General features: G+C 64.1%; 3 protein-coding genes across 9 annotated transcripts; 1 reads left to right on the forward strand and 2 right to left on the reverse strand.

The window, feature by feature from the left end:
- The first annotated feature begins 50 nt into the window (after nt 1–50).
- LOC130594485 (heat shock protein beta-7-like) lies at nt 51–1,805 on the forward strand. Its single transcript, XM_057400385.1, has 3 exons — nt 51–251; nt 887–1,038; nt 1,449–1,805. The coding sequence occupies exons 1-3, from the start codon at nt 110–112 to the stop codon at nt 1,635–1,637; spliced, it is 483 nt and encodes a 160-aa protein (XP_057256368.1). The 5' UTR covers nt 51–109; the 3' UTR covers nt 1,638–1,805.
- Nucleotides 1,806–2,182: 377 nt separating this feature from the next.
- On the reverse strand, nt 2,183–15,813 carry CLCN2 (chloride voltage-gated channel 2). 2 transcript variants are annotated; one of them, XM_057400380.1, is made up of 25 exons: nt 14,789–15,813; nt 14,556–14,656; nt 9,370–9,517; nt 8,738–8,869; nt 8,491–8,619; nt 7,605–7,738; nt 7,450–7,527; nt 7,267–7,345; nt 6,550–6,675; nt 6,398–6,482; nt 6,170–6,271; nt 6,002–6,086; nt 5,769–5,924; nt 5,330–5,399; nt 5,064–5,174; nt 4,614–4,827; nt 4,383–4,516; nt 4,112–4,263; nt 3,928–4,033; nt 3,788–3,861; nt 3,498–3,548; nt 2,960–2,998; nt 2,668–2,772; nt 2,511–2,597; nt 2,183–2,429 (listed from the first exon to the last, which is right to left on the reverse strand). In XM_057400380.1, the coding sequence occupies exons 1-25, from the start codon at nt 15,006–15,008 to the stop codon at nt 2,223–2,225; spliced, it is 2,925 nt and encodes a 974-aa protein (XP_057256363.1). In that variant the 5' UTR covers nt 15,009–15,813; the 3' UTR covers nt 2,183–2,222. The 2 variants fall into 2 exon arrangements, with proteins under 2 accessions (XP_057256363.1, XP_057256365.1); XM_057400382.1 differs by lacking the exon at nt 3,498–3,548 and having other exon boundaries at nt 14,789–15,812.
- Nucleotides 15,814–16,468: 655 nt separating this feature from the next.
- Nucleotides 16,469–24,044, reverse strand: CHRD (chordin). 6 transcript variants are annotated; one of them, XM_057400379.1, is made up of 23 exons: nt 23,879–24,044; nt 23,414–23,517; nt 22,803–22,929; nt 22,257–22,394; nt 22,046–22,166; nt 21,071–21,167; nt 20,829–20,970; nt 20,614–20,754; nt 20,013–20,095; nt 19,775–19,922; nt 19,571–19,677; nt 19,375–19,491; nt 19,133–19,289; nt 18,804–19,045; nt 18,601–18,714; nt 18,124–18,333; nt 17,944–18,037; nt 17,745–17,801; nt 17,531–17,634; nt 17,272–17,374; nt 16,995–17,149; nt 16,764–16,857; nt 16,469–16,615 (listed from the first exon to the last, which is right to left on the reverse strand). In XM_057400379.1, exons 1-23 carry the CDS (start codon nt 24,000–24,002, stop codon nt 16,548–16,550), a joined length of 2,847 nt encoding a protein of 948 aa, XP_057256362.1. In that variant the 5' UTR covers nt 24,003–24,044; the 3' UTR covers nt 16,469–16,547. The 6 variants fall into 6 exon arrangements, with proteins under 6 accessions (XP_057256362.1, XP_057256360.1, XP_057256361.1 ...); XM_057400377.1 differs by having other exon boundaries at nt 20,608–20,754; nt 22,257–22,403; XM_057400378.1 differs by having other exon boundaries at nt 22,257–22,403; nt 23,879–24,043.
- Nucleotides 24,045–24,611: the final 567 nt, after the last annotated feature.

A 24,611-nucleotide genomic window follows, 5' to 3' on the forward strand; every position in this document is an offset into this window, starting at 1 on the left:
TTCCTGGGGCCAGGGTGCCTAATTATGGGCATGTGTCAGTATCAGTGGTGGCAGGCGGGCGGCCCCCTCCCCGCGGCCAGGCCCTTGGTGGGCACAGGCAGCAGGCGCCATGGCCTCGCTCAGCTCAGCCTCCTCTTACCGCACCGAGCGCATTGGCACCTATGGTCCAGGGCATGGCGAGCCCCGCTTCGAGAGCGACCGGCAGCACGGACCCTTCGGGGCACTGGCACATGAGGCCTTTGGGTTCCCAGGTACTGGGGATGGGGGGCGGCAGGGAGTCCCTGGCATCCCAGGGAGGGCTTGTGACAGTTACCCACTGCCATGTGCTGGGCACACATGGGACCCCTTCCCCAGCACAGACCGGGGGGACTGCCCCTCAGGTGCCCCATGGCTCTGTGGACTGTCCTCCAGCCCTCACACCCCCCCCAAGCCCACGGTACCCTGTGTCCTTGTTGTGCCCTGACCCACTGTGCCTCCAGCTTCCCCTACCCAGACCTCTCAGTGTCCCCTGGTAACTCCCCACTTTCCTGTACACCCCCAGATTAAACCCAGTGCCCCCCAGTCCACTCTCCCTAGGTTGTCCCCTGTGTCCCCAGCCTCCTTCACCGCACCCCTGCTGTCCCCAGGTCCTTCAGTGCCCCCAGACCCCTCGGGTTCCCCCACAAACCCCATGGCCTCCTGCTAATGCTGGACCACCCTGTACCTTCATATGCATAGGAGGCCCTGCTCCCCCTGCAGCCCCCCAGCATCTCCGGTGTTCCCAGACCCACAGTGCCACCTGCCACCCCCCAGCCTCCCCCCAGGTGGCACCCGCTTCCCACAGCCCCCAGTGCCCAAGCCCTTAGGCCCCTTGCCCCCATGCCTGGCAGCCCCCTACTGCCCACAGGGTCCCCAGGTGCCGTGTGCCCCTGCAGCCTGGGCACCTGGGTGCGTGCCCAGGGTGACACCTACCAGGTGGTGGCTGACGTCAGCCAGTTCGAGCCCCCTGACATCGTGGTGACGACCTCCAACTGCCACGTCGCCATCCAGGCCGAGAAGGTGAGGCACGCCAGGGAGGCAGCATTCCCACCCCCTGGCGGGATCCTGCACCATGGCACCCACTCCTGCAGGGGTGGTAACTGTGAATGGCCCCTGCTGGTATGGGGGTAACTGGGAACTCCGGCCCTGTTGCATTCTCTGTTGGTGGGGACAACTGGGAACAGCCCCTGCTGACACTGGGGTAAATGGAAATTAACCCACCCCCACAAGGCTGAGGCAAGTGAGACCTGGTCCTTCCTGGCAATGGAGTAACTGGGAATTGTCCTTGAGTCACCAGTAACTCTGCCCTGTTGAGCTCCCTGCTGGAGCCGGGGTGACCGGGAGCTGCCACATTGCCAGCACTGGGGTAACTGGGAATGTGCTGTGTACCACCATGCTGTGCCCCAGGCACCAGTGCTGCCCTCCCGCAGGTGGCTGAGGATGGCACCGTCTGCGACACCTTCACCCACAAGTGCCAGCTGCCTGAGGACATGGACCCGCTGTCGGTGAGCTGTGCCCTCACCGAGGCCGGCACGCTGGTGATCACTGCGCAGCGCCGTGCCGTAGCCCGCCCCAGTGAGCCCGCACAGATGCTGTACCGCAGTGAGGCCACGCTGTGAGCAGCGCTGAGGGAGGATCGGCTTCTTGCCCCAAGTGATGCCAACCTCGACACCATGGTGTAGCTTTGGTTGTACCCATTGGCCGTGCCCCCTCCCCACCTCCAGCTCCTCAGTGCTCTGGCTCTGTTTATAAAGACCTTTTATTAAATTAATATAAAAATCTCTGTATTTACATGGGGAGGATGCACAGCAGAGAGGAGGCAGGTTCCCCACTTCTCAGCCATGAAGTGCTGAGGAGAGAGGCAGTGCCCACCTGTGTCCCTGTGGGCACCCTGGCCTGCTGCCCCTCTGCCCCCTGTGCTACCCTGAGCAGGGACAGCGTGGTGCCTGTGGTGGGGGGTGAGTGCAGCGGCTGTGCCGGGGGGCACCAGGGGCTGGAGGGGCAGAGGTAGTGAAGTGGAAAGCCCCAAGAGCTGGCAGGGGGTGGGGGGCAGAGGCAGGCTGGAGGGCACCCAGCCAGCCCCTGGCACAGGGAGGGGGCAGTGGTTCTGGATTGAGGGTGCCACCCCTATGATGAGCTTGGCACAAGCAGGCACAGAGCAGGTGCCAGGGGCCCTGGGGACAGGGGGGGTGGGCACCCCCATCTCACTGTCCCTTGGGGCTGTCGTCGTCATCATCACCCCCGGGACTGGCCTCGCGGGGCATGGGGTGGTGCTGGTGGCGGTCCCAGAGCTGGTGCAGGGCAGTGGTGTCGGGCTCGCCGGCACTGGCGGTGCTGTCACGGAAGCTGGCGAGTGGTGGGCGCACCTTCACCCCCTTGGCTGTCAGCGAGCCCTCGATGGCCTTGCGCAGCTGCGAGCACCCCAAACACATGGGCAGGTGGCCCTGGGTGACCCCTTGTGCCCCTCCAGCCCCACACCAGTCCCTGCTCACCTCCTTGAGGGACACCATGCCCACCAGGCGCCCGATGCTGGTGACATACGCATGGTCCAGGCCCAGCAGTGAGAAGATGGTGTGGGTCTGCAGGAAAAAGGGTCTGAGTTGGGGATCTGGAAGGTTAGGGAGAAGGTCCAGGGAGGCACAGGCACACCTTGTGCAGTGAGGTGTGCTCCACCAGCTGGAATGGTGCAGGGTCGATCTTGGCGCTGCTGAAGTCCACCAGCTGGTCCAGCTGCTGCTCTTCCCACTCCAGGATCTGGGGAGGGATGCCATGGGGCAGGGTGAGGGGACTTGGCCGCACAGGATGCCAGTGAGGACCCTCCCCTGCGCTCAGCATTATGGGGATACTGGTGCTGCCCACGTCCCTGCCCACCTTTTGCCTCAGCACCCCATGGATCCCCTGCGGGCAGGAGGGTCCTGCCTGCCCCTGCCCACCCACTCACCTCTGCCGGGGTCATCCTGTCACCCAGATCCATCTCCTCCTGCAGAAGAGGCGAGCGTGAGCAGCCCGGCAGGGCAGCAGGCAGCATGACCGCACACCAGCCACAGGCAGGGAGCAAGCAGGGTACAGGCAGGAGCAATGGGGCTGCGGCAGCATGGGTAGGGTGCAGGCAGCACGTGCAGGTCAGGTGACACGATTGGTTGAGAGAACATAGGTCACGCCATGAATGGCTAAGGTGGGACAAGCCAGCTTGTGACTTATGGGGAGAACGCAGGTTGTGCCGTGATTGGCTGAGCGAAGTGGGGCAAATCAGAGAGCAGCCTTCAGGGCACGCTATGATTTGCCAGGAAGTTTGGGGACTGGGAGGATGCACACTGTGATTGGTTGAGAAGAATCAGGGTGGACCGATTGGCTGTGCACACAGAGGCCGAACATGATTGGCCAAACAGAATTTTGCCAGGCCCCTGATTGGTTCTGAAAATCCGTGCTGGGCTCTGATTAGAGGAACCACGCCCAGCCTGCTATTGGCTGCAGCTTACCACGATGGAAATGCGGACATGTTTGGCCTTGCGATAGGCTGTGCCCTGGGCCTGGCACCACGTGGGGAGAGACAAGAGTGTTAGGGCATGGCAGGGCCGTGGCAGGGCAGGGATGGAACAACGGCAGCTCTACGCGCCGTGGGCAGGAAGGGGCAAGGACAGGCAGGGACGAGAACTGTTGGGCAGGGATTGCGAACGGGTGTGAAGGGACGCAAAGGAACTGGAATGGTCGGAAAGGATGGCAGTGGGTAGAAAAGGCCAGGCAGGGCTGGGCAGGGCCATGCACTCACCTCAATGGGCTCTGCGGTGGGGTTGGCGCAGAAGAGGCTCTTGAGGGCGATGCCGGAGTGGTCGGTGGTGCCAGCTGTGGGTGGGGAGGGGTGTCAGTGGGGGTCACAGCAGGTTTGGGGGGGGGGCTGTGCTGACCCACCTGGGGGGTTCTCGGCTGGGCCGCTGGGCACCCTCTTCAAAGCTGGCTTCAGGGGCTTGCGGGGGGTGGCGCGGGCGGGGGTGCCTGACGAGGCCTCCGTGCTGATCTGTGGGGGAACAGGTGGTGGGGCACAGTGGTGGGGGCACCCTGGCCAGGCAGCCCCCATGATGCCCGCCCCCCTCACCTGGAAGCGGATGCTGGCATCGGACAGCCGGTGCCCGTTCTCGGCCAGCACCTTCTGCTGCAGGGCCTGGAGCCGGCGCTGGGGGCTGAGCTGGTGGCTGAGCAGGGCCCCCACCTGCGTCCGCTCAATGGAGCCCAGCAGGATCATGGACTCTGATGGAGGCAATGGGGGGCCACGCTGGCTCCTGATCCCCCTTTGCCATCCCCACACACATCCCGGCACATCCCACAGCTGGAGCAGGCACCAGCAGAGCCCCCTACCCCCATCTCACCGGCTGACTCCACCAGTGGCAGGCTCTTCAACTTGGTGCTGTGCAGAACGTGCTGCAGGTCTCGGTACTTGCAGTTGAGGGTGACGTAGCGGATGTCCCGCACCATGATGTCCTCCACCCGCACATTGTATTTCCTGCCCCAGGAAGGTAATGGTGGCCTCGCTGTGATGCCACCCCTTACCCTTGTGCCTGGTGAGGGGCTTGGGTACAGAGCAGGAGACACACACTCACTCGTGGTGGCCCCAGCCCAGCTCAGGGAGGTAGGGCAGCTTCTTGATGCGGATGATGCTGTCGTAGAGGGAGGGCTGGAGGCTCTGGGCCACAGCGTTGGCCAGGATGACGGCGATCATGACGGGCAGGATGTGAGAGATCTGCCCCGTCAGCTCAAAGACGATGACAGCCGTGGACACCGTGTGGGTAACAGCGCCCGACAGTGCAGCTGCCCCTGCATCCATCCCCAGAGACAGAGGGGCAACTGTGAGGTGCTGCCTGCCAGGCTGGGTCCCCACCCCATGGCCATCCACCAGTTCAGAGCCCTTGGGACCTCCTGGGGACATCCCCATGGTGGTGCCACTCCCAGCCCGTGGGGATAGCTCCTCAGCCCTGGGGAACCCACCAGCTCCTTTGGAGGTTGCCCAAGGGATGCCCACCATGGTGCCCCTGTGCCAGCCCAGTGCTTACCCACCACGGCGTAGCCCCCCGGGACAATGCGGTAGGTGTTGCTGTCAGTGTGGATGCCGTCGGGGAACCAGGCTGCCATGCTCTCCCCCACCAGGCGTCCAAAGGCTGCTCCTGCCCGCAGAAAGAAGCTGGGAGCAGGCACAGGACTCTCCCAGCACCCGACCCAGCCTCATGCCCTCTCCTCTACCCCAGAGCTGCTGCGAAGTGGACACTGGGGACATCCATAAGTATCTCCCTCTGTCCCTGCCTGGGGTATGGGTTCTCACCGATAACAAAGACAGGCATGAAGGCTCCGCAGGGCACTGGGATGGTGGTGGCCAGGGCTGACATCCAGAACTGTGTGGGGATGCAGACACACATCTTATTAGTTTCTGTTCCCCATCCCAGCCCTGCCTCTTGTCCCTGCCATGACCCACAGCTAGCTGGTGTTGTGCAACGCATGGGCACTGCACTGTGCCATGGGACAGCCCCACTCCTGCCTGTGGGCACCTTGCCAGAACCTCCCTAGCGGCACCTTGGTGCCTCCCATCGAAGATCTCTGATTGCATGTCAGAGCACCCAACCAACACCCGCATGGCCTCTGGGAGCAGCCACCTAGTGCCACCTTGCTGGCAACCATCTGGCACCTCCCTGGTGGCATCAAGGAGGCCCTCTCCAGAGCCTCCTGGTGGCACCTGAGGGCTGGCAGGGGCAGGAGGCACTCACCTTCATGAGGATGAAGACAACAAGGGTGACAAAGACGTTGGAGCGGGGATGGTGCCAGGCCTCCAGGATGCCCAAGTATTCGAACTCGTTGCTGAGCCCTTGTTTGGCCCATGTTTGGTTATCGAAGAGTGTCACCAGGGTGTCCTTCTGGGTGAGCTGGTGATGGGCAGGCATCAGCTGGGGCTGGCAGAGGCCCTGGGGTGGGTACCGGTGTGTCACCCCATGGCAGGTACCTGGCCGGCCATGAACTGTCCGAAGCCGGGTGGGAATGTCAGCGTGGAGATGAGAAGCGTCACCAGGGCAGGGAAGAGCAGGCGCCTGGCAGGGTGGCATGGGGCGGGAGTGACCTTGGTGCAGCCCTAGCTGCACCACCCCAGTGCCAGGGACCGACAGGCACCTACTTCTTCATGAGGAAGCGGTTGATGGTCTTCTGCCGGCGCATGAACTGCACGATCTTGCGGTTGAGGTAGACAAAGAGCGCACCCCCAAAGCCGCTGGCGATCCTGGTCAGAGGACATGTGAGTGCTTACCCAGTGCCACCACGGCCACTGACATCACCATCGCCACCTGCCACCAATGCCTCTTCTGCCCCAGGGCCATGGCACGGGTGCCAAGGTGGCTGCACTCACCCAATGACGGCGAAGGCAGGCAGCTCCTGCAGGTCGAAGGGGAAGTCAAGGCGGAAGCGGGTTTTGAACAGCGCCGTGATTGTCTCTGGGGGATGGCAGGGGTCAGGGGGATGGCGGGGCGACCCCCGAGCCCCCCACCCTACCAGGGATACCTTCATCCTTGTTCCAGACAGCAAGAACACGGAAGATGAAGGCACTGAAGGTGGCGGCAAAGAAGCCACGCCAGTAGTTGCGGACGGCAAAAAAGGTGGAAGTGACCTCGATGCTGAAGAGGACGCCTGGCACCGGGGGGAAGCGCACAAGGGAGACGGCGAAACCCAGGTGGGCCCCCGGTGCCTGGCATTCTTCCTGCCCCGAGCCCATGCTTGTGCTGGGTCCGCAGGGGTCTGGCCAGCCCCACAGACACACTATGGGATAGTTCAAGGGCTTCCCTGGCAAAGCACATGGCCAGTCTGTAGCTGGCTGCAGTGGGCATAGCGAAGCAGCAGCTTGCAAGAACGAGAGGGTAGCACAGAGACACGAGCAGCAACATGGCGGGTGGCACTGGGGTGGGATGGGGCGCACGCAGGCAGACAGACAGACATCAGGCAAAGGGCAAGGAAAGAGTTAGACACATCACCAACCTACGGGCAGGGCTCAGCGGGGCTGGAGCAGGGAGCTCCCTGGAGCGCAGCGCAGCAGGGAAGAGGACGAGAGCAGACGTTACACCTCCAGGAGGATGGTGCCCGTTCCCCCCTTCCTCCTCCCCGCTAAGCGGCACTGCCCTCTCCCACGCCAGCTGTCCTGGGGGCCCTTGCTTGCCTTACTGGGCAGACCCCGGTGCCCGGGTGGGAGGTGTGGGGTATGCCAGGGGCCCAGGGTGACCCTACCTCCGATGGGGGCAGCAAAGCAGCATCCGACCCCAACAGCACAGGCGGCTGCCAGCATTTCGATGTTCCTCGCCTCGTTCTGTGGGAGAGCCAAGGGTGAGTGGGCACTGCCCCTGTCCCAGGTGCTGCCAAACCTGCTGGGGGCACTGGCGGAGCCCCCTGGGGCCAGCCTGTGCTGCTCACCTTGTAGATACCCCCAAAGAGGGAGAGGAAGCGGCTGAGCAGGGCTGCACACATGCTGGCGATGTGGACAAAGGGACCCTGCAAGGACAGCGGCGGGGCTGAGGATGGTGTCCCCCCCATTCCCCTGCCTGCCTTGACCAGGGCACTGCCCTCACCTCCTTGCCCAGGGGCATGCCGCTGCCCAGGGCGCACGTCAGCCCGATCACCTTGGCCACAAAGGTCTTGAAGGTGAGGTACTCCTTTAGCACGACGCCCCGCAGGATGGTCTTCATCTCAGGGATCCCTGAGCCTAGCACCATGGAGACAAGCTTCATCCTTGGCCATAGAGAGGGGACACTGGGCAGCCTCAGATCTGTAGTTCTTGGGGGGATCCTTAACATTCTGCCACACCCGAGTGCCATATGGAGACCCCAGAGAAACCTCTCCCCACAGCCCCATGGCCATATAGGGACAGCTCAACCTATAGCTCTCTGGGGACCCCAATCCCATAGTCCCCAAGAGACCTTCTGAAGGCCAGCTCTTAGCCCTAGGAAGACCCTATAGCTCAGGACATCCACACCTTAACTCACAGGAGACCCTCTGAAGACCAGCCCATAGCCCTTGGAAGACAACCAGCCCCAGGAATTGATGAAATCTCTGTCCCTGGAAGTGTTCAAGAACCAAGTAGATAAGGCCCTTAAGTGACAGGGTTTAGTGGTGGCCTTGGCAGTACTGGGGTAAAGGCTGGACTTGGTGATCTTAAAGGTCTTTTCCAACCTAGCTGATTCTATGATTCTACAACATCCAACCCACAGGCCCCAGAAGATCCTCTGAAGACTAGCCCATAGCCCTGGAAAACTCCCCAGGACCCCCAGCCTTATAGCCCAGGAAGTCATCCACCCCATAGTTCACAGGAGACTCTCTGAAGTACAGCTCATAGTCCTTGGAAGACTTCCAGGACCCGCAACCCCACAGACCAAAAGGAAACCCAGACAGCTCCCAGCCCATAGCCCCAGGGAAAGGACACCCCTTTGGGGTGCAGGCACCCCTCCAGTGCCCTACCCACAGCCTGAGGAGCGAGGATCTGGGTGAAGCCGGCTGAGAAGGTGATGAGCACAGTGGGGTAGGTGACCCAAGCCAGGTACTGCAGCAGCACGTTGGTGTCCAGGCCCCCATACATCCACTTCTGGGCTGCGGGCACATCCAGCCAGCCAGGTCACAGGTAGCAAGGACATGGCATGGCACAGCACTGCGACACAGCCATCCCATGCCCCACTATGGCCCCGGGAGCCCACCAGTGCCCACTCACCTTGGAGGCAGGTGGCAATGGCAAAGTCCATGGCCCAGCTCACCAGTGCCATAACCAGCCCCAGGAGGATGAGGAAGACCCAGTCCTCGCCCACCTTGGAGAAGAGGAACCGGCGGCACTGCAAGGCGCAGACTGCAGGTACAAGGGTAGGCTCAGGGCCAGGCACCCCAGCGGTGGGCACACCGGGGTGGCAGGGCCAGGCTGGCAGGGACACAAATGCTCACAGCCAATGGCACCAGTCCAACACCACTGGCACTATCCGGTGCAGGAGCACCGCGGTGCCATGCCACAGCCACTGGCAGACAGGAACGGTGGGATCAGCGCACTCTGGCCGTGCACAGCAGCACACGGCGCGCACCTCCCACCAGCACGGCCCTCCTGGCACGGCCCCAGGCAGAGGGGCTGGGGCCCCCCGGTCCCTGCGGCGTGCCCGGCTATTTTGGGCCATTGTGTCCCCGGTGCTCGGCGGGCAGGTGGCATTGTCCTCGGCGCCGGTGTCCCATGACAGCCAGAGAAACCCTACCTCCCACCGCTGTGGCAGGGTGGGCAGCCATGCCCTGACCACTTGCTGCCTTGGGGCTGTGCCCACTGCTGTCCCCCACCCCCGTGCCCCTGTCACCCGTGGCCCTTACCTCGGCAGGGCGCACAGCGGCCCTGGGTGTACTCCAGCAGCTCGGAGGGGCGGCGGGGCCGGGGGGTGTCCCCCTCCCCGTGCAGCCGCAGCCGGGCTGCCTCATCCTTGGCGAAGGTACCCAAGTCCTGCGTGTAGCGCCCATACATCTGTGGGGGAAGGAATGGGCAGGGGGGTGGCACCCCGGCTTGCGCACACAAGGGGGGAAACCGAGACAGGGGAGTATGGGCACGCTGCCATGGCCATCCAGCACCGGGGAATGCCAGGCGACGGGACGGGCAGCCATGGCACCCCAGGGAAAGGGGCGGCGGTGCCTCTGCGGTTCCTGGGCTGCCCACAAGGGTGTGGAAGTGGGCTGGGCAGATAAGGTGTGCGGGGATCGATGGCGATCTTTTTGCCCACACACCCAGAGCAGGCAGGCGGCACCGCTGGTACCAGTCCCAGCCCTGCCCAGGTGCCCCGGGCACCAGCTGAGCTGGCAAAGGGTGGGGAAGGGCCTCCGGTGATGGGAGCAGGGCCAGCCTGGCCGGAAAACTCTCTGAGGTCTGGTATTGGGGTTGTGCTGGCACTCTGCAGGCGCCTCCCCTCGCCATCACTAAAAGCAGGGCCAGGATGCCCCCCCTGGGAGGCAGTCTCAGCTTTCTACACGTGACGTGAGCTGGCCGGTCTCAGCCGGCAGCAGGGAGGCAGGAGGACAACGGGGGGGGCAGAGCATATCCCCAGTCCCGGTGGGGGAGGTCACAGCATCAGGCACGGGGCAGTCCCTGGGCTATGAGGAGGGGTCTGGGGAGCAAGGAGGTTCAAGGGGGACCCCCTCCTCCTGAGTACCTCCTGCCTGCTCATGGCACGTGGCCTGGCCCAGGCAGGGGGTGGTTCTGGCAGTGCCCCCCTTGCTGGCCAGGATCTCTTTGTGCCTGTCCTCCCTGCCGAGCCGGGGACATTTGTCCCATGCTGACGGGCACTGCCAAGGACTCGGTTGCTTGGTTTCCGCCTCGCTCCCCCCAGCACGACCTGAATGCCAAGAGCCAGAGGTTGGCCCGGCACAAAGGGAGGCTTCAGGGCTGTGGGGGCCCTGCCAGGCTCCCACATCGGGGCGACGTGAGCCCCATGCCGATGGCATGCCCACCTGCCGTGCCATGCCAGTGCAGCGTGTGGCTGCCCAGCCAGGACACTGCCCGTGCCAGTGCCGGTGCCCGGCAGAGGGGCATCACCAGGGGTGGGCACCGCACTGGGCACGTGGGCAGCCCAGCCCCGGCTGCCTGGGTCCCATTCACACCCCCCGGCCTGCTGTCACGTTTCAGCTCCCTGTGGGGATGGCGTGAAGGTGCATTTCTCACAGAGCACCTCTTCTGCCCAGGTCCCTTTGGCAGGGAGCAGAAAGCAGCCAGAGTGGCGCCAGCTGGATCCTCTGCTGTCTAATACCTGGGTTGTGCTCAGCAGTGGGAGGGAGGTGGGGAGGCAGGTGGTGGAGGGGGTGCACATGCATTTTTATTGCTTATCCCCCTCCTAGCATGGATTTCCCCCCAAACTCGAACTCAGCAGTTTCTCGCCCTATGAGGATGTGCTGGGGGGAAGACACAACCAAGGCAGAGATGCTGACATGGCCACCTTGGGGGCCCAGATCCGGCACTGGCTGCCAGAGAAGGACCCCAGCCCTGCACGGGGTCCAGTGTTCAAAGGCTCCCTTCGGGCAAAGCTTGTTTCCTCTGGAAGACAAAATGGGTCAGCTCCCTGAAGAGTGCTGTCCCCCTGCCAAGCACCCGCCTCCCCTGACCCCCCTGCTGCCCCATGGCTGGCCTTGGCCAGGACTGGGGTACTCCCAAGCTGAGTGCCCCCAAACCAGCTCCATTTCCACCTCCTGGACTGTGCTGGGGGCTGCCATACTGCCCTCCAGGCACTGGGGTACCCCGCAGGATGTCGAGGTCCAGGGGATCCAGCCTGACTGAGGAGGAAGGATTTTGCTTCCCCTCTTCCCCTGTTTGCAGCCAACCCCACCTGCAACAACAGGGATGTAGCTGAAGGGGCTACGGCACCCCGCTGCCGCACTGTGCCAATCTGTGCCACCCCTCTGACCCTTGCCATGGCCCCACAGGCAGGACATGGGACCCCAGGCCCCTCAGCCCTGTCAAGGGGGCTATGGTGAGGGCCAGTGGTGGGCTCTCCCCTTCCTCCTCCTTCTCCTCCTCCTCCTCTTCCCGCTCGGGTTATTTTTCCACAAAGGCCTTTTGAAACACAAACAGCCCCGGGACTCCAGCCTCCGCCGCGAAGCAGCTGAACAATCACAGTGCCGGGCAGGCAGGGAACGGGCACGGGGAGGGGGGTCTGGTGGGGGGCACCCGGGGACACGGGCACAGGCCAAGGATGCTATGTGGGTCTCGGGCTCTTGCACCGTGGGCACTGGCCGTGCTGCAGCCCCCAGGCAGTGCCAGCCTGCGGTGCCTGCTGTGCCCAGGCGATGCTGCGCCTGGGGCGGGTGCTGGCATCTGGCACTGCCATGTCCCCGTGCCACCCTGTCCCATAGCACCCAGCCTGCCTGGCAGCAGTGCCCACCTCTGCGATGCCAGCCAACCTTCCCCCCAAACCCTGAGCCTGAGGGTGATATTTTAAGGCGGGGGGGGGGGGGGTCTCCTGGGCTGGCAGCGGGCAGGCGGAGGCTGGGGGCTGTGTGTCACGCTGCCCGTCTTAACTAGGTTCTAATCACCCTGAGTGGCTCCACTGTGAACAAGGGAAGTTTGTCAAGCTTAATCCCTCCCTTTCCAGGGGCCCTTTGCTCCCCACCATGCAGCCTGGCATGTGGGGGCACTGGGGATGGTGTGCACCCTGGCACCCCGTGGGCTCAGCCAGAGGTTCCCATGGGTGCTTGCCCAAAGTGGGGTCTCCAGGGAGTGATGCTGCATCCTGGGGAGACCTTTAAGGCTGGGGCTGTGCCAGCCCCAGTGGCACCATGGCCACGGCACACATGGATGGTGAAATCTGGTGGAGTAAGGACGTGTGGTGGGGATGGGGCTCTTCAGGCATGGCTGGGCAGTCCTGCAACCTGGCTGTGATGCCCTGGCTTTGGGCATGGACAGCAAGAGCTGTCCCTAGGGCTGTCTGGCTCAGACTAGCCTGTGCCAGGCTCCAGCTGGATCTCGACCTTCCTGGCAGGTGCCAGCAAGAGCTGGTGGTGGTTCAGATGCACTGGGGAGCGCTGGGCACCCCTTCTACCCAGCATGTGCCCAAGCAGCTCCCAAAAGCCAGGCCTGAGGCTATGGGACAGGAGTTGGCAACCAGCCTCACCCATGAGCCCCAGGTGGTTTCATGAGCCTCACCACTGCCCAGAGGCCATGGGGATGGGCACCCTAGGGCACCCAGGGCATGGGTGCTACCGCACCCAGAGGAAGGGAGGGCAAAGTCTGCTGGCACCATGCAAGGCTACCCCAATGCTAGTTTGATGTGCCTCTCCCTCCCACACTGGCCACAGACCTCTGTGCCCTGCAGTGCTCAGCTGGGCTGTCCTTTCTGCCCACCAACCCTGGACACAGCACTGACGCACAGTAGGGTGGCAGGCGGAGGTGGCAGAGGCACCCACACAGCTCACATCCAACAGTGCCACGTACCCCTGCTTGTGCCCCCAGCTGCTTCCTGGCTCAGCCCTGCCAGGGAGGCACCACGGGGCTGATAAGATCATGGAGATGCCAGCACAGCCAGGGCTCCCATGGCCAGCCAGTCCCCCACAGCTACCTGAGAGCAACAGGAAAGGGGCAATGAGGGGCACCCCCAGTCAGGGGCTTTGGGTGCTTGCAAAGACACGTGCCTATGTGCCGGGTGGGCAAGCCTCATCAGAGCCAGCCCTGCTTGCAGCAGTCGGGCCAGAGTCTCAGCAAACTCGGGCAACTGGGGGCACAGGTACCCTGCAGCAGCTCAGCCCCTGCTTCCCTGCCCACCTCCCCAGCCCTGCCTGCCTGAATGCCTTTGCCAGGGCAAAGTACCCATTCGCTGATTCGCCCTGGGCACCATCCCAAGGGGACGCCAAGGAGAAGCACCTTTGCCCAAGATGTCCAAGGGCTGTGAGCATGATGTGGAGGGAGGACACCCCTGGGTCATCTGGGCACCCGGGTGCCAGCAGGGCGGCCTCGGAGGGGAAGGAGTGCTAAACATGGGGCTAAGATTGCAGGTGGGGGAGATACCGGGAGAGATATGCTATCTTGGGGGCAGAGGGCTGGGAACACGGAGGACAGAGGGTGAAGGGTGCCCAGGCGGTGCCTCTGGGAGCCCACAGTGTAGGCATCACCTCTCCAGCGATGAAGGATTTTGGGGAGGGGTTGGAGTGTGTGCCAAAGTCCTGCCCTGGGGCTGTGGGCTCAGCTGGGCTCCTCCACCGCCGGGGGGGGGGCTGCGGGGTGGCACCTCCTCAGCCACAGCCTGGACACGGCATTCCAAACCGAGCACAGCGGAGCTCATCAGCACCGCAACCGCGAGCGGAGCTGCAACCCGCCCCAGCTCCAGCCCCCGCCCCCCGCTGTGCCACCGCCCGGTGTCCCCCCGGTGCCCGGTGCCGGCCGCACTCACCAGGGTCTGCTCATACTGCAGCGCCCGCTGCGCCTCGCTCTCGGTGGCCATGGTGCCGCCGCTGCCGCCGCTCCTGGCCGTGCCGGTGCCGCGGCGGCGGCGGCTCCTCCCGGGCAGCGCGGGGCGGGCCCGGGGCACTGCCCGGGGGAGGGACCGGCCGCGCTCCGCCTCCGCCGGCAGCACCGGCACCCAGCGCCGAGCACCCCGCGCCGGGCAGCGTGCCTCTGCCCGTTCCACCCGTGCCTTTGCCTACGGGCTTCCCAGCGGAGGATGGCACCCGCGGGCAGCCGATGGGAGGCTAAAAGCTGGCATGGGGTGACCGCCGGTACATGGGACACATTGCTCCCTCTTCCCACGGGCACAAGGGCCTGGCGTGGGGCTAACACTGGTCCCTGCTTCCCCGTCGTTTCTCCCCGGTGGGATGTGGACATCAGGGCAGGGAGGACAGCGCTGGGGGCACCACGGGCAGGCAGCCCCCAGGCTCATGGCCGTGCCTGGCTTGGGATCAGATTGGGGTGGCAGAGTGCCTGGAGGTCTTGGCACTGATGGCGCAGGGGGTCCGTAGATGCCCATTCGTGACAGGGCACTTTGACACACCAGAGTTATCCCCAAAGCTGGCAGAGAGCTCATCCTTACCGTGGTGCTGCTCAATGTTCCGTGACTGCCAGCCCCATGAAAGGCAGATGGGCTCCACTCTTCACTGCCGAAATCGCGGGGCAGCAACAGCTCAGCCCGCTCTGGAGGGTCACACGGGCAGAGTTTGACACCGTCGGTCCTTGGGCAAGGTGCTCCGGCATGGCCGGCTGGCTGCCGGGACCTCTGTCTCCCTGCACCGCGGGCTCAGTGGCAGCTGGCAGACCCGAGCTCACCCTCTGCCATGCCCTGGGGCACGGCACCTTCGTGGCAAGAACTGAATGCAGGGAAAGACGGAGCTGTGGCACTGCTGGACTGGTGCTGTAGGACCAGGAACAGACTAGTTCTTGGCGCCCGGGTGCCACCCTCCGGTTTGACGTTGGCACCCCTAAGAATGGGTAATGATAGCCAGGCTGGGGGTTGGGATAAGTCCTGCGCCAGCCTGGGAGGGTTCATTGCCGGACATGAGCCAGTTTGTGGCAGGGAGGTGATAAAATGGGCTGCCCACTCATTGTGTCCTTGGGCACAGAGATCCCTTCTTGCCTGTCAGCTCCAGGCTGAGCCAGGATGCTCACCCAGAGGGGCAGCCCTGTGCCAGGACACATGCTTTGTCCGCTGCTGGGGGTATGTCCTGATGTGGGCCACCAGCATGCTGCAAGGCCACCGTGGGTGCTGCGACCCTGCTGGCACAGACACCCAGGTAGCTGTGGGCATGCCCAGGGCAGGACACCCGGATCAGCACCCAGGACTCTGTGCCAGTCTAGTGTGCCCCAGTGTCATCCTTCTGTTGCCATACCATTAGCCCAGTGTTGCCTCTGGTGCAGACCCAGTACAATCTAACACTGTCCCACAATGGTGTTGGTATTATGCCAGTATGCATCAATACTGTCCAGCAGAGACCAGTGTTACTTTCCCTACAGCTCTGGCACTGTTCTGGTATAGCCCAGTATAGCTCTGGTGCTGTCCCAGTTTCCAAGTCTGTCCAAGTTTTCCTGTACTCCACAGTGATGTCCCCAAAGGTGCCCCAGTCCCCTGCACTGAGGACAGAAGGGCAAGTGGCAGCACTGCAACTTCCACGGGCCCCATGAGCCACGTGAGGTCTTAGTCCAGTGTGGCTGTACTGGGGTGACTGGGGAGCGCTGCCCCAGCATGTGTGCTGGCATAGGTACGGGTGGCTGTGTGGCACACCCAGCCCTGGGCACTCTGTTTGCTGTGGGCAGGCGCCCCTGTAGGTGGCAGCTGACTCAGGGCCTCATGCTGGGCTCTTCATGCCAGCACGGAGGTGTGAGGTACAGAGCCCAGCTGTCCCTGAGCCAGCACACACCGGCACCCGGCCCTGCATCCACAGCCTCCACCGTGGGCACTGGATCCTGCTCTGATCCTCTCCAGTGCCACCTTACAAGCGCCACCCCTGGTGGCTCCAGTCTTGCACTGGCTCCCAGACCCATGTTCCCCAGTTTCCCCTCCCAAATTATGCATCCCCAAACTCAGCAAGGCCTGCAAATCCCACTGGAGCCCAGCGTGGGATGCAGCCCTGCTGCTGCTGCTAGAGAAAGAGGCAGGGAGCCAGGTGGGCAGTATCTCTGCTTTTAATAAATACATCAGGACCCCCGTCCATGGGCACCATAAATTACGTGATGAGCCCGGCCAAGCCGGGGGGGGGGGGGGCAGAGGGAGACGGGGTCTGGAGGGATTTTACACTATGTACAAGGCAGGCACCATGCCCACTGCGCCCACTGGCTGAGGGGGCTTGAAACGGGAGGGCAGTGGGTGCCTCCACCAGCCCAGCCACTGCCCAGGGGCGTGAGAAGGCAGGACAGCCCTGGCACCGTGGCCAGGCCAGGAAGGGGTGCCCAGGCTGGGTGCCTGGCTGTATCCACCCTGCTGTGCTCCTCTGTGCCCCCTGCCCTGCATGGGGGCGATGGGCAGCCAGGACCCCCCCACAGCCACCCAGCCTCACTGTATGCTCGCCCCACTCTGGGCAGCAGTCACTGCTCAGCGGCTCCATGCCTCTGCCCTGGCATCATGAACCTTCTCCCGTGCATCCACGGGGGCATCTGGGGCTGCAGGGGAGGGGAAAGTGGGGCTGAGAGATGGGCATGGCAGGTGCCAGGAGGGCATTTGGGTTGGTCACAGCCCTGGCTCAGCACCAAGGGAGCTGGGAAGGTGCAGAGGCCACCACAGGGTGTCTGGGGGAGCAGTGGCACTCACCGTGGCACTTGGCACAGCAGGGGTTGTCCCTTCTGGCAGGGCTGGTGCAGGCAGCTGGTGGGCACTCCTGGCGCTGGCAGTGTGTCTCCCCTGACTGTGGGGCAGAAAGAGGGTCTGAGCATGGGGATTCGGTGGCTGGCGGCTTCTCAGGATGTAGCTACCCTGGACTGGTCTCCCCTCCCCAAAGTACTGTGGACTGGCACAGGGGCTCCTTCCCCTCCTGCCACTCACCACACACCAGCACAGGATACACTTCATTTCTCCAAAGGGGGGCACGGAGGGATGCCAGCTCTCATTGTTGAGGTACCAGCGGCGCCCAAAGCGGCATGCCCGTGGCCCATCTGCCTGCATGGTGTCAGCCAGCTCAGGGACGCTCTTCTCTGGGGCTGCAGGGAAGAGCACAGGGAAGCTGCCAGGCCTCGTGGCGCTGCCAGGCCTCGTGGCACTGCCAGTGGTGGCATGCAGGGGCTGTGCTGGGAGACCATAGAGCAGGAGGGGGTGCAGGTACCTGGGCACTGCTTGCAGCAGTCGGAGGGGCTGACACGCACAGGGTTGGCACAGGTGAGCCGCGGGCACTGCACCTTCTCGCAGTGTACTTCACCCGTGGTGCCCTGCAGGGAGTACACTGAGGCAGTCAACACAAGACCATCTCCCTGGTTTGAGACCCTGCTACAATGACCAGTAGCTGTGGGCACCCATGGGTCCTGGAGCAGCTCTGCCACCAGACCAGGCTGTGAGGCAAGGGGGGAGCTGGGACTAGCACTTACCTTGCAGGTGCAGATGGCACATTTGATGAGGCCAAAGGGGGGCACAACAGGGTGCCAGCGGGTGCCAGAGCCTCGCCAAGTCTTGTCCCCATCGAAGTAGCAGCCTGGGAGAGGAAGAGAAGAAATAAGAAGAGGTGGGCACAGCCCTCTTGGAGATGCCAGGGAGGCCAGAAGGGGAGAGCAGCCCCCTCAGCCCATGCCTGCTAGAACTCACCCTCACTACTGTCCCGTGCCCGCTCCAGCTTCAGCTCCTCCTGCCCAGTCTTCTTCTCTGCAAGGAAAGATTGAGGAAGGCCATTAGGTGCACACAGTGACAGCAGCAGAGGCTCAGAGAGGGACTCCCCACCTTGCTCCCACAGGGAAGCCCCTGCTCCCCCAGCCCCCTGGCCTGGGACCCCCTATGCCCCAGGTACCTTCGCAGATGGGGCAGCACAGATCCTCGGGGTGCAGCTGGCGGGTACAGTTGAGGGGCTGGCACAGGATGGGGTCGCAAATCACCGTGCGCTTCTGGGGGCAGCAGGTCAGTGCTTGTCACAGGGGACACTACTGACAGTGATGCATCGTCCCCCCCAGCATGCACCCCTAGCCCATACCTGGCAGCTGCAGATGGAGCACTTCTTGTCATAGTCAGGTGCCCATTGAGTGCCGTGTGCCCGGTGCTGCCCCTCAAAGAAGCAGGAGTTGGGGTCCTTCTTCAACTGCTCCAGATCCCTGGTCTTGGTGTCCTCGGGGAGCTCGGCCTCCCCCAGGGCTTCCCCAGGGGCCAGGCGCGTCCCTCCATGGCACTGGTTGGGGATGTGCACCTGGAGAGAGGCAACAGGGTTGGCACTGCCTGGGGATCCTCTTTCCTTACCAATGCCCAGATGTCCTCCATGGACAGGGCTGGTGGAAGAAGCACCCATGACCACAGTACACATCACACTGGGCTGCTGGGACCATTCCACAGCATGGCCTCCTTCCTGTGCCCTTCCCACACCGCTCCAGGCAGTACCATCCATCTGGGGACCGCAGGCAGTGGTGGGGATGGGGACAGATGTGTGTGATGTGGACCTGTGCAGATGAGGACCTACCCGTCCTCGCATTTCTCCATTAGGGTGGGCTTTGGTGCTGACTTGCAGGAAAGCAGTGCCCTGTGCCAGGTGCTGCAGCAGGTCAGCATCCAGGTCCTTCACCACCCCCTGAGCCTGCCAGCGTGAGAGAGGCACCAGAGGGAAGCACGTGAGGGCTGGCCTGGCCCCCACCATGGAGCTCCCCAGCCAGGTGCCCGCCTCACCTCGGTGCTGTAGAAACCCTTGAGCAGGCGCTTGTGCTGGTGGGGCCGGGTGCCCATCTCACCCAGCTCAGCCACACCATGGAGATGGGCACTGATGGTGCCATCGGCTGGGCGGCCCATCCCCGCCACCGAGATCTCGTAGTGCAGGTGGCAGTGCTCATCCAGCGAGAGCCAGGCATGCCCCGCTGCACCACTGCCCACCGGGGGGGACACCAGCTGTCCAGCCAGCACCACGGGCATCTCTGCGCACAGACAGGAGCCATGGGAGGCAGCAGGGGGTGGGGGCTGCCCCACTGCCCCCTGTTACCACCCTCAGTGCTCCCCAGTACCTGTGTAGCGGATGAGCAGCCCGCTGTAGGGCAAGGAGATGACTTGGCCCCGCAGCTCACCCTCTGCCCAGTCCTTGGTGGCCACGTTGAGGAAGAGCTCATTCTGCAGCAGCATGTGGGCATCGCGGGCACTGGGGTTCTGCCAGGTGCCCCAGGCCTGGCACCACAGGAAACCACACAGGTTGGGATGGGGACTTATCCAAAGTTCCCGTGTTAACCCTCCAGTGCCACTCAGTGCTCACCAGCCCGTCCTTGTAGCTGGGTGTCATATCAAACAGGATGTTCCTCTTGCTCTTCCGCCGGGGTTTGGTCTCCAGCGTGATGCCCACCACCTCACTGGCAGTGCCCACCACCTGCACCTGTGGGCAGGATGCTGAGGAGCAGTGCCAGAGATGCCTCCTGGGATCCCCCCGGAAGGACACAAGTGCCCCAACCTACCTGGTACTCCAGGGTGCCATTTTCATGCAGTGCCAGCTTGGCTGAGCCTGCAGCCCCTGTCTTGGTTGGCAGCAAGGCGTCTGCTCCACACAGCACACTTTGTATGGCTTCAACCCAGGGAGAGAGGCACAGGGCAGGGGAGAAGGTTGGCATGCGGGCCATAGGCAATCCTCCTGTGCCCTAGGGTGCCTGCCCCATGCTCACTGTCACAGCTGCGGCGTGTGGTGATGGTGCCTGCCAGCTGGCGTGCATGCTGGCCCTCTGTCTCAGCCACGATGTGGAGTTGCCCCTGCACCAACCACTGCAGCTCACGGGCAGAGAGCTCGCTCAGTACCTCCGCAAAGTCAGGGTCCTGCCAGGGGCAGTCACAGTGCCACGGCTCAGCCCTGGCACGGAGGGCACTGTGGCTGCCAGGGCAATATGGGGGAACAGAGGGCTTTACCTCCACAGTAATGTTGGCATGGACCTCCCGCAGTGTCTGGCCCTGGTGCAGGATCCGCACTCGCAGCGGAACCGAGGGGGATTCTGGCCATGGCGGAGGGGGTTAGACCCACTGGATGGGGCCTGTGACCTCTGTCCCTCTGCCCCCCAAACCCACCCTCTGTGTCCACCACCACCAAACCCCAGCACCCAATCCCCACTGTCCTGCATGACTGGACACTGCACACACAGTGACCCCCACCATTCCCCTCTGCACTCTTCAAACCCTTGCACAACCCACATCCTAAATCCGTCCTTCTGCATACTGATCTCCCATTCCATATGCCTTTCGGCATCCCCTGGCCCCATGGCCCCCCATAGGTACGCACCACACACCCCAACCAGTGCAGATCCTTAATCATGCAACAACCTCTATGAACACCTCACCCCCACCTCTACCATGCACAGCCCCTATAACAACCCTGAGCCCTACACGTAGCCCAAGCACCCACCCTGACTCCTGCACCCCAAGCTACATCCATGCCATGGACTTCCCAGCATTACTCAGCACCCCCTGCCCCCAGCAGTGCAAGGACCCGCAAGGTGCTTGTGCCCACCCTCACCCCCGGCACCAGGCTCCAGCAGTCCCCGGGCCATGAGGATGAAGTGCAGGTTGTTCTCTGCGTCACTCAGTGTCAGCATGGCCATGCCCCCAGCACCCAGGTGTGTGGGGTCCGATGAGGTCAGGATGGCACTGAACGTCTCTGTGTGGGGAGAGGAGGTGTGAGAGGCATCATGATGGGCACCCACCCGCTGGGCAGGCGGGAGCAGGACTGACCAGCAAAGAGCGCCCGGTGCTTGATGATCTGCCCATGGACCTCTCCAGAGGGCTGTGTACGGGTGACAAGGGACACACGGAGCTGCTCCCCCCTCAGCAGCTGGACGTTGGCCTTGGACACTGTCCTCCACATCCCGCAGAGCTGTGGGTGACGGCAGGGCTGGGCAGCGGCTGGGGCCACCGCATACCCAGGGAGGGAGAGGAAGGGGTACCGTGCCCTGTGCCCTCCCTTCCCCTCTCACCATGCCATCCTCGGAGGTAGCGGTCTTCTGCACGGGGTGTTCGAACAACACATTGCCCTCAGGGTCACTGAAACGCACCCGGCTCGGCCGCCCCAGCCTGCGGGCACACAGGGGGTGAGCAAGGACCTCCTGCCCGGCCCCGTGTCCCCTGGCACCACCCTCCCTCAGCACTGGGCACAGGGGTGCATCGGGGAGGGCACACTAAAAGATATGGGGTGGGCAAGAGAAGGGTGACATCCCCCCGTGGGGTCCCAAGCGCCATGCTCTGCCAGTCCACACCCAGCCGGCTATCCCGCCGGGTGCCAACTCGGCACTGGTCCCTGGGCTCCCCTGCTCCGGAGCGGTGCCAGAGCTGCTTGGGGCAGGAGCGGGGTGCCCACCGGGAACGGCGGCAGAGCAGGACCCGCCAGCAGCCGAGCGCTTGGGCCCGGCTGTAAATTAGGAGCATTTTCGGCTCCGTTTGGCTCCCCCGGTTGGAGCTGGAAATTAGTCACCACTTTACTATGCAAAGGGGCCTGGAAGCAAGAAGAGCAGAAGAAACTGGAGCAGGAAGGAGGAAGGGAGGGAGAGGAGCGGCTCGGCTGCCGCCGGGCATCCGGCGAGGGCACAGTGAGGATGGGGGATCCCGGCGGCAGAGCCTGCTGCGCGGCACAGCGCCTCTGCTCCGCGGCGCCCGCGTCCTCCATGGAGCCCTGGAGCCGTTCCCATTTGTTCACGCTCCAGACCTGGAGGCGAAGGGGTGAGGCCCGGCCGGCGCCGTGGGTGTGCCGAAATCCCGGCTGCTCGCCCAGGCTGGACCCCCAGCACACCGACCCCTCCCCAGATCTCTCACCCTGCCAGTGCAAGGCTGTGGCACTGCAGGGGGAGGTCGGAAGGGAAACTGAGGCACAAGCACTGCTGCATCCCCCCCTTTTCTGGGCGGTGGGTGCCCGCTGTGATGGCCTGGGCAGAGAACAGGGAGCAGGCAGGACTCACCGCTCATAGCTGATGGAGAAGAGCAGGTAGGAGCGCAGCAGGGTGAAGCGAGCCTTGGCCACTGCACTGGACGTCCGGTGCCACAGCTCTGGGCCACCACTCGTCAGCAAGGCCACGAACTCTGGTGAGCAGATGTTGATGACAGTGGGGAGCACGGGGGGGGGGGAAGGGGTGCCCACACTACTGCTGCCTGCCTGGGTGGGCAACTCACCTGTGCGGGCATCATCACGGGCCAGCCCCTCAGAGCTGACATAGGAGCGGTCATTGTAGGGCTTGTCCAGGTCATCCTCCTTGTCCTGGAAGTACTCAAAGGTGTCGAGGGCAAGTGCAGGACTCTTCTCTGGGGGTCCTGGCAAAGCTGGCATGAGATGAGCACAGGGGGAGACCACTGCACCACGCTCCTTGTGCCCAAGAGCTCAGAGGGGGGGAGGCAGTAATACCCCCTCCAAAGACAGACTGAGATGTGTCCTGTGAATCACCATGGGGCTCTGAGCTTGCATGTGGGGGCATACTGGGCACAGGCAGATGGACAGGCAGGATGTTGAGCCCTAAGCACCCTTCTGACACCCCTTCCAGGGTGGTGTGGGGACAGCTGTTCCCACCAGGGTTTCCACATGACCACCACCTTGCAAGCATCCCGCAGGTCAATGACAACCTCCATAACAAAGCAAGCAGCCCTTTTTGGAAGTGTGCGTGCAGTGCCCCCTTCCCCAACCCACGGGGGACCCTCCTGCAGGGAGGCAGCCGCTGGCCTCACCTTTGGGGCAGGTGTGGCAGCAGTGCCCGGGCAGCAGCGTGGCCCGTGGGCAGGCGGGCACCGGGCAGTCCTGCTTCATGTTCTTGCAGTTCACTTTTCCTGCCGGCTTCCCTCGGCGGTTCCTCTGCTGCGGGAAAAGCCCGGGAGAGTCGTGTCAATGTCTGCCCCCCCCCGGCCAACTTGGATACCCCATCCCAGCCCATCTGGAGCCCCCGCGGGCAGCACGGACACCTTGCGCAGCCCCCAGCTGCCTGAACGGCAGCCAAGCCCGGGCCCCCTCCCCACGGCCCCCAGCCCCTTGCCCAGCTGTGCATGGCCCCTCCAGCCCCGGCCCCTGGGGGCTGTTCGGAGGGAAGGAGGGGGCCGGGGCCCATCCCCGAGGAGGTGGAGGAGGAATGAAGCCTGATCCTTTAAACCCCCTTCTTCCCCCTGCTGCCGCGGGGGAGGACATCCAGGTGTCCGGCTGGCTGGAGGGATCCCCGCTTCCCTTCTCCGTGAGGAGGGGCTGTATTGGATGAAGGGGTAGAAAACTCCCCCTCTTCCAGTTCCCTCCCAGCAGGGCCGGGTCCTGGAGGAATCTCCCTCGGGAAGGGGGGTACAAGGGCACTCACCGGCTCGCAGTGGCAGATAACGCAGCGCATGACCCCGAAGGGCTCCCCCAGGTCCGGGTGCCACGTCTCCTCCAGGGCATAGAAGTGACCCCCGAAGGCGCAGCCTGCGGAGACCCCACCGCCACCACCACCGTCGCCCCCGTCACCTCTGGGCCGCTGATACCCCCCTGCCGCAGCCCCGGACAGCTGCCGGCACCGCCCCGCCGCCCGCTGGGCACGGCGACCGCTCCCGATCCCGCTCCCGGTGCTGCTCCCGGTGCCGCTCCCGACCACCCGGGAAACCCGGAGCGGGATGCGCGATGCAAGAAAAGGGGAGGAAAGGGAGGTGCAGGCATGCGGTGCAAGGACGCGGGTGCGGGTGGCAGGAAGGGGGTGGACGAAGCGAGACATACGAAGGGGGGCGCGACAGCGGCTTGGTACAGGACGGGGGGTGGCTGGAGCGGAGGAGGGAATGGGGTCTCCTACCTGCCGCCCCTCCGGGGGGCAGCGGGTCCGTGTCAGGCCGGATGGGCAGGGCGAGCTTGGGGCGGGCGGCGCGGCCGGGCAGCAGCAGGAGCAGGGCGAGCAGCAGGAGCAGCGCGGCGCGCATCGTGCCGGTCGGCCGGGGCGGGCAGGCGGCCGGGGGCGGGGAGGGGGGGCCGGGCGCTGCCGGGTGCTGCCGCCGCCTCTGCCCGACCGCCGGCTCCGGCTCCGCTTTATAGGCGGCGGCATGGGCAAGCGGGAGCTGCGAGCCCTGTGCAAACAAAGGCCCCGCTAATGAGGCGCAGGCAGCGACCGGTCGGGGGGGGACGAGCCCCCGCCGCGATCTGAACCCCCGCCTCGGGCACAGAACCCGCCGGGCATGGGCCATCCCACGGCACCCCGGGGGGCGCAGCTGCCCCGCCGGGCACTGGGTAACCTCCATCGGGGTGTCCTGGGGACCCCCCCATCCACTGCCCCCCTCCCCCTGTCTTGGAGTACCCCAGGGTGCAGAGCATCTCCCCTCACATGCCAGCCCCAGGGCACGTGAGGGATGCCTTTATCCACATCCTCTGAGGGATGCCTTCATCCACATACCCTCCTGCAGGGCACGGGGCACACCCAGGAGCTGGGCATCTTGAGAACACCCAACCGTGCAATCCACATAACACCCCGGGACACAGGACACTGTGGAGACACCGCTATCCACATTCCTTCCACAGAGCTCAGGGTGTTCCGG

This window comes from Pezoporus wallicus, unplaced genomic scaffold (genome assembly GCF_028554395.1).
Source record: "Pezoporus wallicus isolate ANWC-B61680 ecotype Strahan unplaced genomic scaffold, APGP_CSIRO_Pwel_v1 contig_6897, whole genome shotgun sequence".
NCBI classification, from domain to species: Eukaryota; Metazoa; Chordata; class Aves; order Psittaciformes; family Psittacidae; genus Pezoporus; species Pezoporus wallicus.